The sequence below is a fragment of the Symphalangus syndactylus genome, chromosome 20 (assembly GCF_028878055.3).
Source record: "Symphalangus syndactylus isolate Jambi chromosome 20, NHGRI_mSymSyn1-v2.1_pri, whole genome shotgun sequence".
NCBI lineage: Eukaryota > Metazoa > Chordata > Mammalia > Primates > Hylobatidae > Symphalangus > Symphalangus syndactylus.
In genome coordinates, this window is record NC_072442.2 from 20,376,245 (window position 1) to 20,392,706 (window position 16,462).

At 44.4% G+C, this 16,462-nt stretch overlaps 1 protein-coding gene and 1 long non-coding RNA gene across 10 annotated transcripts in view; one reads left to right on the forward strand and one right to left on the reverse strand.

Moving 5' to 3' along the window:
* The window catches only part of MYO1D (myosin ID), a 378,547-nt gene extending 375,773 nt beyond the window's left edge, over window positions 1–2,774 (reverse strand). For all 8 annotated transcript variants that reach the window (XM_055258294.2, XM_063628497.1, XM_063628498.1 and 5 more), the window contains exon 1: window positions 2,644–2,774. In XM_055258294.2, the coding sequence (XP_055114269.1) occupies window positions 2,644–2,738 (95 nt within the window). In that variant the 5' untranslated portion in view covers window positions 2,739–2,774. The remainder of the gene's footprint in view (window positions 1–2,643) is intronic.
* LOC129470458 (uncharacterized) lies at window positions 2,629–6,007 on the forward strand. Of its 2 annotated transcripts, none has more exons than XR_010118006.1 (3): window positions 2,629–2,759; window positions 3,697–3,814; window positions 3,947–6,007. It is a non-coding gene; the product is annotated as an uncharacterized lncRNA (long non-coding RNA). The 2 variants fall into 2 exon arrangements; XR_008653234.2 differs by having other exon boundaries at window positions 4,155–4,379.
* Window positions 6,008–16,462: the final 10,455 nt, after the last annotated feature.

The following is a 16,462-nucleotide window of genomic DNA, read 5'->3' on the forward strand; positions in this document are numbered from 1 at the left end:
TTTATAAGGCTTTTATCTTCTCTTTCTTTTCCTTTCTTTCTTTTTTCTTTTATCTTTTCTTTTCTCTCCTTCCTTCCCTTCCTTCCTTCCTCTTTATCTCTCTCTCTCTCTCTCTGAGTGTGTGTGTCTCTCTCTCTCTGAGTGTGTGTGTCTCTCTCTCTCTGTTTTCCTTCTTCTTTTTCTTCTAAGAGACAGGGTCGTGCTCTATTATACAGGCTGGAGTACAGTGGTGTGATCATAGCTCACGGCAGCTTTGAACTCCTGGGCTCAAGCAATCCTTCTGTCTCAGCCTCCTGATGTTGTTTCCTTGAACTATTCTTTAAATCAATACAAAATTCCACCTTTCTCCATGTCTTCATTGAGATGTCACCTCTTTGAGAGGTAAGCAGCACATCTTGTAGTTCTTTGGATACTCCTAGCTTATCTCCTAGAGTACCTTGCACACAGTAGAATTAAATTGCAGCATTCGGCTGGAGGTGGTGGCTCATGCCTATAATCCTAGTGCTTTGGGAGGCCAAGATGGGAGGACTGCTTGAGGCCAGGAATTCAAGAACAGTCTGGTCAACACAGCAAGACCCCATCTCTAAAAAATATAAATATAAATATAAATATAAATAAATTGCAGCAGTCTCTTCTGCACACATAGGAGTTGTTAGGCTCACCTTAGGAATCTATCTTGAAATTCAAGCTTCACACTTAAAGAGACTTAATGCTTTAAAAAAAAAAAGCAGAAATTCTAAGTGCCTTCCCTCAATTTACTTTTTAAAAACCACAAGAGTTTTAATTCTATTACAGAGGAGTAGTCCTACTAACTAATGTAGCCCTGTTAGACTCTATGCCTTCAATTTCAAATTCTGAAAATTCTGCAAAAGCTCTGGCTAAGGTCATGTATTTGCTGGAGGTGAAAGATGGAGGTTAAAATGAAAGGCTTCATATTCAACTATTACTACAGGGTCTTGTATACAGTATGTACATAATAAATGTACCAATGTCTGAAAAACTGAAATGATTATAAGCTGAGAGTGACAAAATTATAAAGGCATTTCTCAAAGCACACAACTTATTTCCTGGGGGGCAGGGGAGTAGAATCTCTTAAATAATTTAAAACAACCTTAATCTATGAAATTCCTATGTAACTTACCCCTTTATCTATTTTATGTGCACTTGGGAAAACCTAAAACAGTTTTACTAATACGGATTTGCCAGGCACTAATCTTTGAAGTATGTATACACATATTATTAATAATTCATTTAACCCTCAGGACAACCCCAATCCTACAGACAGGAAAACTGAGGCACAGAGGTTAAGTAACTTGCTCAAAGATCACAGCAAGAATGTAGTAGAACTAGAATTTGAATCTCAACAGCCTGACTCTTAACCACTACGACTATGATAATGGGTATTGGTTATAGCTGATGTAGAGGTATATCATTTTGATTAATATTTGGGGTGATTTCTATAAAAGTTGTGCATCCAAACCTTGATCAGAAATGTAACATCCTATCATTATGCTGGTATGTAATAAATCTGATTGACCCCTGTCAATTGGATTGACACAGGTAGTTAATACTGAAACTAGGGTTAAGCACCGAAGCCTAGATTATGACTTTCACTTTATAAGTTTAAGGAATGATGTTTAGCTATAAACCTTAGAAAAAATGGAGCCAAAGCTTGCAGGGAAACATACACATGCACACCAAAACTCAGCTATTTTGAAACTCCACTTACTGTAATGTTTAAGTCAAACTACTTTAAAACTGTTTACATATTACTCTATCAAGGGAGAAATAATCGCATGTAAAGGGCTTTCTAAAACAAATCCACATCTTGGAAGCCCATTTTGGGGCGCTGAGTTGTGACTACGTTCTCAAGGATGTCAATAACACAAGTGCTCCATCCACTAACTCCTTGAAAAAAACCAAAACCATGAACGTCTTGTCAAATTCAGACAGTTTATCTTGGCACTGGCAAGTACAGCAGTCTCTTCGAAGTCTGGAAACGTGTCTAATTACGTTTAGAGAGTAACTAAAAAAATAGCCAGTGTCCCGGAACAGACAGCTCAGGGATCACTCCATAGCATCCTGAATGACAGCATGGAACTACGCCAGGAGGAAAAACAACAACAACAACAAAAAAAAAAAAAAAAAAAGAAGGGCGAAGAAAGAAAGAAAAGAAGCAAGTGTAAAGCCGGGATGAGACGCCAGCCTCTCTCCAAAATAACCCTCCAGTCCTCCTATGGCCTTCGGGGCCACGGCAACTCTCGTTCAAGTTATTTCCCTTCAATTTCCATGAGGTCACCGGCCCGCCCACATCCCTCACCTGGCGCGGAGAAGCGCGCCCTCCAGCGCGGCACACCCCCTGCACCTAAACCCCGGACAGCGCCCAGGGCTCCCCTCTCAGCGAAGCGCGGCCCTTGAGCTCGACACGCCCCCCGCACCCCAAAGCGGCCGCACCCCAGGGGCGTCCGCCCTCGGGAAAGCGCAGCCGCGGAGCTCGGCAGACCCCCGGACACCGCAGGCCGGCCGCGCCTCCATCCCTAGAGCTTGGGCGCCCCCGACACCCCGGATCCGGCCGCGCCCCGAGGCGCCCCCTCTCGGGAAAGCGCAGCCTCGCGCCCCTGCGCGCGGCCGCTCCGCCCTCACCTGAGCCTGAGGTTGGCCATGAACTCGGGCATGGAGACGGTGTCCATCAGCACGAAGTCTGCCTTGCCGAATTCCAGGCTCTCCTGCTCCGCCATGGCGCCGGCGCGGGGGCTCAGGTGGGCGCGCTCGGGCCGCCGGGGCCGCTCCGGGGTCCCGCGATGAGCTCGGGAGGGGCGGGGGCGAGGCCGCGCCGCGAGACTACGGGGAGGGGGCGCGCACGCCGCTCGGCGGGTCCGGGCCGGATGGAGGCCGCCCCGCTGCTCCTCGGCGCCTTCTCGGCCGGCGCGGCTCCGAACGGGACGCACCCGACAGTTTCCGCTCCTCCCGCCGCGGCTGCCGGGCGCTGTAGGAGCCGGGACACCGAGACGGAGACGGCGGCGGCTGGTCCCGCCTCCAGCCTGGGGCTCGCCCCGGCTCCGCCCCGCCGGGGCCTCCCGGCTCCGCCCCTCCCGGCCCACTGAGGAACCCGCCCCAGCCGCGGCCCTGGCCGCCGCCTCTTCACCTGGGCGGCGCGCACGCGCGGGTGGGCGGCGGGGACGCGCGCTGGGCCGGGCGGCGGCAGCTGGGTGGCAGCGCCCCCTGGGGACAGGCGCTGGGATCTCAGGCGGCCAAGAGGATGGCCGCCTGCCGCCCACACTCGGTAGCTGCCAAAAAAGTTAGAGAAGTAGTTCGTGGAGCTTTTCGCGAGGACAATTCATTATGATTCTGTCACCCTGCTCCAAAACCCACTCCCGCCTCTCTACTCACACCCTGCCCATTTTTGAAGTGGTGGTTCAAGCACAGACTGAGAGGTAATAATAATGGCTAACATTTTTGGGGCAGAGCTGTTCTCAGCGCCTTAGAGAACTTTTAAGAAACTTGCCATACGACTAGGAAGTGGAGCAGCTGCGGTTTCACCCAGGTCATTTGATTTAGGAGCCGCAGCGTTCAACCATGTCCGACTACCTCCATTCTCCAGTGGCCCATTTTCTCTTCCACTCATCCGAGCATGTCATCAGACATTACCTTATATGATTATTAAGTTTTTAATATATCTTTGTATCATCTCTCCAGGATTATTGCAGATGTCTTGAGCATGGGACCATTCTTTTTGCATCCACCAAATAACTATTGTATTACCTTGCATATATAAATATGAAATCCATACTGATTCAATGGAATGAAGTGAGTTGTAAGTAGTCTCCAATTTATTGATACATTGGTTGAGCTTGGAAAATTCTTTTTGAACTCAGAATATATTTTCCCAAAGAAAATATACTACAAATGACTTTCTTTCTTTCTTTTTTTTTTTCTCTCTTTCTAGAGACAAATTATCCCTCTGTCACCCAGGTTGGAGTGCAATGGTGCAATCACAGCTCACTGCAACCTCAAACTCTGGGCTCAAGCAATCCTCCAGCCTCAGCCTCTTGAGCAGCTGGGACTACAGGTGTATGACACCATGCCCAGCTATTTATTTTAAATAAATGACTTTCTAAGGTATCTACATTTATTCAGTCCTGTGTTTCTGTTAGGACATCTTCTATTACAAAATCTACTAGGAAATCTAGAGGCCTCCAAGGATCTGGCTGGGCTTCAACTCTGGCTGAGTTTGAGATGAGTAAACCAGACTGAAGGACCTTGCCCAAGGCCTGCTTCAGCTGCCAGCCACCCACACTTGCTAAGAGAAAGGGAAGTGGAAGTGGCTTTGTCACCTCCTGAGGGACTGCCTCTGCCATCAGAAAACCACCCCAACCCCAGGCACCAGCAGAGCTGGGCTGCATCTGACTACCGTTAGCAGCTGTCCTTCAGAAGGAGGAGATCCACCTGTCTCGACATCAGTGTCCTCATTTGTAGAATAAAAAGCTCTGGAATAAGTTAGGACTGTCCTATGGTTGGGTCATTTGTGGAGGTGTTGGTCAGTGGCTAAGTAGGTTATTGCATAGGGTATGGCTGTATTCCTAATGTTTGTATTGGCATGTTTTAACATAAGCAGAACTGAACTTCAAAAAGGAAAGAAAGAAGTCTCAAACTGTGTGCACTTTGGAGCATCCAGGGACCACACCCCAAAACCTTTTGGTAAATTATATATGTGTGTTCCCTGAGCCCTGTGGGTGTTAAAAATTAGGGCAAAATCCCAGGTACCAGGAAAAGAAACATCAAGGCTTGCAGATGATGAGAGAGTTGCAGAAATTGTACGGTGGTTAGGAGCTATGGTGGGATACAATGTGGTTTCCAAATGGCCAAAGTAAGAGATCCTCATTTTTTTTTTTTTTTTTTTTTGAGACGGAGTCTTGCTCTGTCCCCCAGGCTGGAGTGCAGTGGCGCAATCTCGGCTCACTGCAAGCTCTGCCTCCTGGGTTCACGCCATTCTCCTGCCTCAGCCTCCTGAGTAGCTGGGACTACAGGCGCCCGCCAACACGCCCGGCTAATTTTTTGTATTTTTAGTAGAGACGGGGTTTCACCGTGTTAGCCAGGATGGTCTCGATCTCCTGACCTCGTGATCCGCCCGCCTCGGCCTCCCAAAGTGCTGGGATTACAGGCTTGAGCCACCGCGCCCGGCCCGAGATCCTCATTTTAATCAACATCTTATATAGGAACCCAACATATAAAACACATATACAACATATGCAAAGGGTATTTTATTAATTTCTTGTATAAGTCCACATTAGTATAAAATTAGGCATTGATGCTCTCGTGATGAACCCAAATCTGTTCAATGGGGCTCACTATTAGCCTCAGGATTCCAGTTTACTTTTGTATGTTGTTTTCATTGTACTGTGTCAAGCAAATTCTTGTTTGTATAACTAAGCAGTAATTTGTTACCCGTACAACTTTACATTCAGCATTTCTAGACCAATGTGCAGTTACAACCTTATTAATCAATGACACACTTGAGCAAAGTTCAGGTATATGCACAGCCGGCAGGAGAGACTGAATACTCAGGTCTGCATTCAGTCAAGGTAACCTAGAGCAGATTAGCTCATTATGAATGTTCTTTGTGATAAAATTTGAATAGAAACATATTTGGAGATGCATGTTTTTGTTACAGTTGAAAATATACAAAAAATAAAACAAATAAAAGTTTATATCCCCAATCATGAGACACACAGACACCATGAGCCTCCTGATATGGTCTCCTGAAAAAGACATGGATCATTTACCTGCTAAAAGTACATAAATGGAATCTAATCATGAAGAAGCATCAAACAAACTCACATTAAGGGGCATCCTACAAAACAGTTGACCTGTATTCTTCAAAAATATCAATGGTGTGAAAGACAAAGAGGCTGAGGCACATCACTATTAAAGGCAATATGTGATTCCGGACTGGATCTCCAGCCAGAAAAATGTAAAGGACATTATTGGGATAATTGGTGAAATTCAAATATAGACGCGATGTTAAGATAGTAGCATAGTATCAATGCTAGTTTTTCTGAACTTGATCGTTTTACTGGGATTCTGCAAGATAATGTCCTTGTTTCCAGCAGGTGTCTGCTAAAGTATTTAGGAGTAAAATGATGTCTCGAACTGTTTGGCAAGAATAATAAAAATAATAATAAGGAGATGAGGATGTGGAAGGAGGGCGTGGATATATATTGGCAGACATATAAATGATTAAAGCAAATGATGCAAAATACTAACAAGTGGTAAAATTGTTAAAAATATAAAGGACTTTTGAGGGGATTTTCTTTTGTACTATCCTCACAACTTTTCTGTAACTTTGAAATTAGTTTGAAATTTATTCATCTATTTTGAGACAGAGTCTTGCTCTGTCGCCCAGGCTGGAGTGCAGTGACGCGATCTCGGCTCACTGCAACCTCCGCCTCCCAGGTTCAAGCGAGTCTCCTGCCTCAGCCTCCTGAGTAGCTGGGACTACAGGTGCACGCCACCATGCCCGGCTAATTTTTGTATTTTTAGTAGAAACGGGGTTTCACCATGTTGGTCAGGCTGGTCTCAAGCTCCTGACCTCGTGATCTGCCCACCTCAGCCTCCCAAAGTGCTGGGATTACAGGTGTGAGCCACCACACTCGGCCTGAAATTTAAACTTAAAAATTAAATAGCAATCTAAAACTGTGCTAAATAAAATTTTTAATTTAAAAATGTTAAATAACACTTAGAAATCAAAGTCACATCAGAATTTTGCAAACCTTCCAGAACTGAAGAACCAGCAGATATTTTTGAAAACCCTGGTCCAGGGTACCTCTTAGCTCTGTTTGGCATAGATGTGCTAGGAGATTATAAACACTGAACAGGTAATTCTAAAAACAAAAATAATTAGATGTCAAATATATCCATATGCCCCTGAGAAGGTGTATCCCGTTCTCTGCCTGAAGTTCTCCCTGCCACCCCACCCCTCACTCCTATGACCTAGCTAACTTCCGCTCGTCCCTCCGCTCTCAGTCTCAACATCACTTCCTCCAAGAAGGTTTCCATAATCTCCTAAGTCAGAATTGGCTGTTCCTGCTCTGTGCCTCCTACAGCATCCTGGAAGTGCTGCTCCCATTACAGCACTAAATGCCCTTGAGCCTACTGTCTATCTATCTCACTCGTTTGTAAGGGCCATGAGGGCTGGAAGCTGTCTTTTCTGGTTTTTGATGTAAATGTAATTCTGGCACCTCCTAGCATAGTGCTAAGAGATGAAGTGCTTAATAAACTGTTGCTTGATAAATGAATATGGAATGGTCTGTGAACCTATGGGTCATAAAATGTGAGACTGTAAATCCACCCCCCTTGGTAGTTTTCTGCATTACAAATTAGTCATTGTACAACATTAACCTCAGTCTCAACTCCTGCCCCGGAAGCAGATCTCAGGGCTGTGTTTATTTCTCCCCTGGGGCCAGGCCTGCACACTGTGTGTTCACACTGAACAAAAGCTGCTATTCCAAAAACCCTTCTGTAGTTACCAGCCACTGCAGAGGGTCTACCCTTGATGATCCACGAAAATCAACCCTGATTTTTCCACCACAAATGTTTATTCCCATTCAACTTTCCCAGAATGTTTCTGGGCTGCCCTGCCCTCCCTCCCTTTACCAGGGGCTTTGCATCCAAGGAAGACAACTCTTTCAGCATGAGTCTGGCAAGACAGAAATAGGACGGCTAGGAAAACAACAACAACAACAATAGTCACACAGCATATTCAAAGGGAATTTTATAAATTTATATTATAATCCCAAATTATAACAGAGCAGAAGTAGAAAGGCAAACATATGTTGCAAAATAACTTCATTATATACTTACAGCCATATAGAAATGATTTCGAAATCTGCCTCAGAAAATATCCAAAACATACCTCCTCCTCTTTACTGCAGGAGCCTGGATTTGAACTAAGAATGATACGTCAGAAGTAACATATGTACTTTTCATGGTTTCTGAAGCCTAAAAGTTCTTTAAGTATAAAGAGACCTGACAGTTGCCTCTCTGATGTCATTAATGACTTTTACCCACCTGTAGAGTCCCCTCTCTCCCCTAACCGCCAACCCGACACTCTAGACGTCTGACAGGACAAAGGAAAGGGAGTTTTCATGGCAGGGATCACTAGCCTAAACCATCCTGAAAGTCCAAAAAGTGATTTTTGAAGTTCATCTCACCTCTAACTCTGAAAGACAGAAGACTAGCAAGCCAATTGCTAATGACTTGGCTTTGAGTTCTAGAGACTTCTTTTCTCCATTGTTCTTGTGGTCCAGCTGTGCTTACCTGTGATGGTGTTGAGTTGGGGACAGGAGTGACTGTGATACCACAGACAGAGCTCCTTTTAACTAATCAAGCTAAGCACAGAGGGAGTTGGGAGATGTCAGCTGAAGAGGGGAGGAGATAGAGGAGGAAGAGAAGGAAGGAGCTGGTACTACAAGGGTGTCAGCAGCAAGAGGAGAGTAGCAAGGCACTGCTTCTCAATTTTAGGTTTCATCATCCTTTAATAAAAACGTGTGGACTTCCTGCCAGGCACAGCGGCTCATGCCTGTAATCCCAGCACTTTGGGAGGCTAAGGCGGATGGATCATGAGGTCAGGAGTTCAACAGCAGCCTGGCCAACATAGTGAAACCCCGTTTCTACTAAAAATACAAAAATTAGCTGGGCATGGTGGCACACACCTGTAGTCCCAGTTACTTGGGAGGCTGAGGCAGGAGAATTGCTTGAACCCGGGAGGCGGAGGTTGCAGTGAGCTGAAATCGTGCCACTGCACTGCAGCCTGGGCAACAGAGCGAGACTCTGTCTCAAAACAAAACCAAACAAAATCACTTGTGGACTTTTTCTCTTGAGACAAATATATTAAGCACATACACAGAACAGTTTGCACACGGGCTGCCAATTCAGCTCCACCCCTGGAAGTAACCTCTCTTCTACGGGCCCCAAGTTAAGGACTCCTGAGCTAAGGGAAAGATCACACCACAATTCCTGATTATTATGGAATGGAGAAGAATTATAGCAAGCCATCACTGTCAGTATCCTGTGAGTCACCAGACAGGGACTGTCCCAATAACTCATCCCCCTGTGTGGGCAGACAAGCCACAGATGTAAGGCCACAGGAAAGACAGAATCAGAGGGTGGAGGCGGACAACCTGGAACTGCCTCCAGAATTATTCCTGCTTGCCATGACGTAGTTTCTGACTATAAACATTTAAAAGGATTGCATCTTCTTTAGGAATTACAGAAGTGTTTATCACGCTGGGTTGGAGTTGGCTGTTCAGGCGTATCCCTAAACTCTCTAGGACAGGGGCTGTGCCTAACTCATCCTTATATCTACAACCCCTCAAGCTGTGCCTGGTACCCAACAGGTATTTCTTGAGTGTAGTAGGTGAATTAATTAGCAAGTTAATTAGTAAATGGATGTGTGTAGATGTATTGTTCCATTTTAAGGGCCATATGGCCTTTCCTTAAGCCCCAAACCAGATAATCACTAAATCTCAAGCTATTCTGCCATTTAAAGCAGTCCTAGAGCTAGAAAGTTTGAGAGTGTGATAGGAATCCATGAGAGGGAAAACAAAAAGACATATCACAATCTATTCATGGATTGATGGTGTCTTAAGGCAGGATGTCTCAAGCTTTAAAGTGCAGAAGAATCACTTAGGGGGCCAGGTGCCGTGGCTCACGCCTGTAATCCCAGCACTTTGGGAGGCCGAGGCGGGCGGATCACAAGGTCAAGAGATCGAGACCATCCTGGCCAATGTGGTGAAACTCCGTCTCTACTAAAAATACAAAAATTAGCTGGGCATGGTGGCGGGCGCCTGTAGTCCCAGCTACTTGGGAGGCTGAGGCAAGAGAATCGCTTGAACCCTGGAGGCGGAGGTTGCAGCGAGCCGAGATCGTGCCACTCCATTCCAGCCTGGTGACAGAGCAAGACTCCGTCTCAAAAAAAAAAAAAAAAAAAAAAAAGAAAAATCACTTAGAGATCTTGTCAAAATGCAGAATTTGATTTAGTAGGTCTGGGTCCTGAAATTCTGCTTTTCTAATAAGCTCCCAAGTGATGCTGCTGGTTCTGAGACCACACTTTAGGTAGCAAGATTCTAAGGAATAGAATGTTGTTACTTGAACGTCATGTTTAAGTACGATGATATCTGTAAAGGAGGATATGTTTGGTCGTATCAAGCATCCTCCTTTACAGACGGACAAACCAGGAAGAGTGGCTGACTAACTAGATCAAAGTGAGGCAGTGGTAGAGCTGAGACCAGAACTCAAAATATGTGGTTTGGGCCGTGTAATGGGTAGTTTCCACTATCCAGCATGGACATTCAATTAAGAGATTGCGCCGGGAGGCTGGGGCAGGAGAACTGCTTGAACCCAGGAGGCGGAGGTTCCTGGGTGAGCCAAGATTGGGCCACTGCACTCCACCCTGGGTGACAGAGTGAGACTCTGTCTCGACAACAAAAAATAAATAAAATTAAAAAATTTAAAAAGAGAGAGAGAGAGATTGCACTTGGTGAGATGAAGTTCAGGAGGTAAGATAAGGAGAAGTGAGGGAGAGCAACACCCTAGATCTTCTCTGGGTACCCCCAGAACTTCTGTTCCTTTCCCATTTGTAAATATTGGGATGATGTCTTCCTTTTCTCTGTCCCCTTTTTCTCCTAAAAGCTTAGAGTAGAGATTAAAGAGGAGATATTGTTGGGATTGGAAGAAAACCGTTCCAATTCCAAGTACTTTGCTACTTTGTCAGGTGGAGGGAAGAAATGAATTGGAATGGTTTTCTTCCAAACCCAACAATATCTAGTAACTAGTACAAGATATGATAATAATAACTAGTACTAGATACAACTACTAGTACAATATCTAATACCTAGTACTAGTTAGTACTAGTTTCATCTAGCATTCATATTGGGTCAGTATCTGCAGAATTGACATTCCAGGAAGAGTGCAACATCGTATTTGATAGATAATCTGCTCCCCCAAACTGCTTTCCTCCTGCCTTTTACCCAGAGTTTCTCAGTTTCTCAACTGGTAAGCTACAGCAGTATCCATCTCCTAGAGTTAAGATCCTGAAATAAAATGCACAGCATGACCCTCTGACTTTTTCCAACCAACTGGATTAATCCTTCAGAATATTTAGAGGTATAAATAATGTGAGCCATGCTTATATCCAAATCTGACAACCTGAACCCTGAAGAAATTACACAGGAGAAAAGTTTCAATCTAGGAGATCTCAGAGGTCATGTAACCCAATATCTGATCCAATGCCTGAATCCCCTCTGTAATATGCCACAATGTCTGCACCTACCTGGGACATTTGCCTCATTAGGCCTTCCTCATGCTGAGAAGATATATCTACATAAAAACAGCTCATTCATCTGTAATCCCAGCACTTTGGGAGACGGAGTTGGATGGATCACGAGGTCAGGAGTTCGAGACCCGCCTGACCAACATGGTGAGACCCCGTCTTTGCTAAAAATACAAAAATTAGCCGGGCATGGTGGTGCATGCCTGTAATCCCAGCTACTCAGGAGGCTGAGGCAGGAGAATCACTTGAACCCGGGAGGCAGAGGTTGCAGTGAGCCAAGATTGCACCACTGCACTCCAGCCTGGGCGGCAGAGCGAGAGACTATCTCAAAACAAAACAAACAAACAAACAGCTCACTCACTCTTAGTCCTGAACCACTGCCCAGACTCGCTGCATGCCCTGTATGCCAACCAGCTCCCAACTGTCCCATCTTCTTGTTCCTTATTATCCCTATTTATGAGCTTGATTTGTCCTTTGGACCTGATATGCCACCAAGGTAGGACCAGCTTGAAGTGAATTGTAATCAAGTTGGGGGGGCCAAGGTCAGGGCCAGGTAGAAAGGAGCCTCCTAGTTTTCTCAAGTTGACCTGTCTTTAGAGTTTCTGTCCAGAAAGTTCCAACTCTTATTTCACCGATCTTTTTGAGGTCCAGCGTCCCAATGTCTCAGTCTGACTTCGCTTATCTCCTCAAAATGTCACTTTCTCTTAGTGTTTTCATCCTTTCCAAGTCTCTAACTAGCTCTCCTGAACTGAATAGGATTCTGTTGAGAGTAGCATCCTCCCCATACTCAGGAGGCAGTGGTGGCACAGTGGTACCCAAACTTTAGGTACCTGCACCAGAGGCTTAGAAATCTGAACTTTAATAAGCAGCCCAGGAGATTCTGCTGCAGGTGGGCAGGGGGCCAACCAAACTTGGAGAAATATTGAGGGGAATTTTGGTATCATACACTGGAGTTCAAGTCCTAGGTCTGTATGACCTTGAACAAATTAGCTCATCTGCGTAAGCCTCAGTTTCCTCACCTTTAATAAAGATGAGAAAAACCCACCCCCAAGTGTGAAGTGAGGTGACATCTATAAATTGCTTCATGTAATTTAAGGCAGGCAGTAAGCACTCAGTAAATACAAGCTAGCATTGCTATTAGTGCAATTGCTTCTTTTATCTTCAGAATAGGGAATTATTAGAAGCAGGTAAGTTGTAGCATGTCCTTTTTAGCAGACTGAGATTTCTAATTGATGCCTGTGAGCCTCTGATCACCCTGTGATTTTCCTCTATGTGAGTTTTATGATTCCTGTTGATTTATTACCATTTACATGTATAGCCCTGGGCCCTGCACTTAGTAAGGGATCAAAACTTCCTCTGCGTGTGTGTGTGTGTGTGTGTGTGTGTGTGTGTTTAAAATAAGTGACAGAGTCTGGCTCTGTCAGACTGGAGTGCAGTGGTGCGATCACAGCTCACTGCAGCCTCAAACTCCTGGGCTCAAACAACTCTCCTACCTTAGCCTCCTGAGTAGCTAGGACTATATAGGACTACAGGCCAAACTCCTGGGCTCAAACAACTCTCCTACCTTAGCCTCCTGAGTAGCTAGGACTATATAGGACTACAGGCACATGCCACCATGCTTGGCTTATTTATTTATTTTTTTAAATTTTTTGTAGAGACAGGATCTCCTATGTTGCTCAGGCTGGTCTCAAACTGTTGGGCTCAACCAATCCTCCTGCCTTGGCCTCCCAAAATGCTGGGATTAGAGGCATAAGCCACTGCACCTGGCCCTTCCTGAATATATTTGAATGAGTGAATGCCCTCTGTGCTACACCCTCACTGCAACATCACATTTCTTCTTCCCATTCCCCGAATGCTCTCCAACCTCCTCCTGACATAAAGCCCTGGTGTACATCCCTCCTGGCACAACTCTTCCCATTTCCCCGTTCTGTGTGAAGAGTGCCATCCCATGGAGCCTTGATTGTTACCTGCCAATTTTTATTTACTTATTTGCATTAAAACTTCTGATTCACTCTGTGTTAAAGTGTGACTTGCATTTGTTTAAAATAATGAGAAAAAAACAACAAAAACAAACAAAAAACAACAAAAACAAAACAAAATGAAAAACCTGATTCACTCTATCATACATGCTCTGTGTATATATGGCATTTTATTTTATTTTATCTTATTTTATTTTATTTTATTTATTTTATTTTGAGACAGAGTCTCACTCTGTTGCCCAGGCTGGAGTGCAGTGGTGTGATCCTGGCTCACTGCAACCTCCACCTCCCAGGTTCAAGCAATTCTCCTGCCTCAGCCTCCCGAGTAGCTGGGATTACAGGTGTCCACCACCACACCAGACAAATTTTTGTATTTTTAGTAGAGACAACAGGGTTTCACCATGTTGGCCAGGCTGATATTGAACTCCTGACCTCAAGCGATCCGCCTGCCTTGGCCTCCCAAAGTGTTGGGATTACAGGCATGAGCCACCACACCCAGCCATATATGGCATTTTAAAATAGAGAGTTAAAAGATGAGACTGAATCTATAAATTACCTTGGGCAGTATGGCCATTTTCACGATATTGATTCTTCCAACCCATGAGCATGGAATGTTCTTCCATTTGTTTGTATCCTCTTTTATTTCATTGAGCAGTGGTTTGTAGTTCTCCTTGAAGAGGTCTTTCACATCCCTTGTAAGTTGGATTCCTAGGTATTTTATTCTCTTTGAAGCAATTGTGAATGGGAGTTCACTCATGATTTGGCTCTCTGTTTGTCTGTTATTGGTGTACAAGAATGCTTGTGATTTTTGTACATTAATTTTGTATCCTGAGACTTTGCTGAAGTCGCTAATCAGCTTAAGGAGATTTTGGGCTGAGACAATGGGGTTTTCTAGATATACAATCATGTCATCTGCAAACAGGGACAATTTGACTTCCTCTTTTCCTAATTGAATACCCTTTATTTCCTTCTCCTGCCTGATTGCTCTGGCCAGAACTTCCAGCACTATGTTGAATAGGAGTGGTGAGAGAGGGCATCCCTGTCTTGTGCCAGTTTTCAGAGGGAATGCTTCCAGTTTTTGCCCATTCAGTATGATATTGGCTGTGGGTTTGTTGTAGATAGCTCTTATTATTTTGAGATACGTCCCATCAATACCTAATTTATTGAGAGTTTTTAGCATGAAGTGTTGTTGAATTTTGTCAAAGGCCTTTTCTGCATCTATTGAGATAATCATGCGGTTTTTGTCTTTGGTTCTGTTTATATGCTGGATTACATTTATTGATTTGCGTATGTTGAACCAGCCTTGCATCCCAGGGATGAAGCCCACTTGATCACGGTGGATAAGCTTTTTGATGTGCTGCTGGATTCGGTTTGCCAGTATTTTATTGAGGATTTTTGCATCAATGTTCATCAAGGATATTGGTCTGAAATTCTCTTTTTTGGTTATGTCTCTGCCAGGTTTTGGTATCCGGACGATGCTGGCTTCGTAAAATGTGTTAGGGAGGATTCCCTCTTTTTCTATCGATTGGAATAGTTTCAGAAGGAATGGTACCAGTTCCTCCTTGTACCTCTGGTAGAATTCAGCTGTGAATCCATCAGGTCCTGGACTCTTTTTGGTTGGTAAGCTATTGATTATTGCCACAATTTCAGAACCTGTTATTGGTCTATTCAGAGATTCAACTTCTAAGAAAATGTGGCACATATACACCATGGAATACTATGCAGCCATAAAAAATGATGAGTTTGTGTCCTTTGTAGGGACATGGATGAAACTGGAAAACATCATTCTCAGTAAACTATCGCAAGGACAAAAAACCAAACACCGCATGTTCTCACTCATAGGTGGGAATTGAACAATGAGAACTCATGGACACAGGAAGGGGAACATCACGCTCCGGGGACTGTTGTGGGGTGGGGGGAGGGGGGAGGGACAGCATTAGGAGATACACCTAATGCTAAATGACGAGTTAATGGGTGCAGGAAATCAACATGGCACATGGATACATATGTAACAAACCTGCACATTGTGCACATGTACCCTAAAACCCTAAAGTATAATTAAAAAAAAAAAAAAAAAAAGATGAGACTGGTGACTTGAGAGTAAGAGTCGGGGGTGGGGTGGGGGCATGGTTTTGACAACCAGGCAACAAGCAACTACCTCTTCCTTTCATACTTGTTCCTTTCCAGTACATAGAGGTATTCTGTTTAGCTTTTGTTGTCGTTGTTGTTAACTCAGGTACTATTCAGATGTTTTTTCAGGGTTTTAAATTCAGGACTTTGCAGAGTATCAAAGAAATAATTCAGAAGAATTCAACCTACACTATAAGTAAGTTACATTTGAAATTCTCCAGCAATGAATTGATACATGTAGCAATTATGTAGAGCACATGCGTAACTACAAACATTGTAGGGCTCTGGTGTTCAGTTTTGGAACGAGATAGAATGCGAGTTAGAAAGCAAAGGCTCCAAGGCTGGCTCTGCCACTCAGACGCTGTATATGACCCTGTGCAAGTCACTTAAGCCCTCTGAACCTCAGTGTCCTTCTCTGTTAAGTGGAGTAATGCTAATATCTTACCTCATAGCATTGCTCTGATAATTAACTGGGATAAGGAATGTTAGTGTGGCGTCTGGGACATAGTTAGGGCTCCTAAGTTGACAGCACTATTATTATCTGCCAGTCCTTTTCACCAAGGCTTGATGCAACTTATAACCAGTGGTAGGGGAAAGAGTGTCCATTCTGATCTGGTTCTTCTCTCCTTTGACACCCTGGTCCTCTGGTGTCCTCTTATCTGTTCGTTCGTGTCAGGCTGGTCACTTCCTTTTAGCTGAGCTGATATACTAATTGCAGGAAGTTCATGGCCTATCTACAATTTCTCAAAGTTGAGTCTTGTAGATACAGTGACTTCCTGGCATTCTTGTTCACGCTGTCACCCGAGTTCCTAATTGCTGTTGCATAACCAGGTACGTGCTTGCCTTTCAGAGGATGCATTTTTCTCCTGATGCAAATACAAATACAAGGCATAAGTGCAATGTCTGTGAATAGATGCCTCCTCCACTCCAACCCAAATCTTGTGTAGTTGTTTCAGGAAGCTTTCATAGATCAATAAATTCCGTATCTGGTTGGTCATTAGATTCACCTGGCATGCTTTAGAAA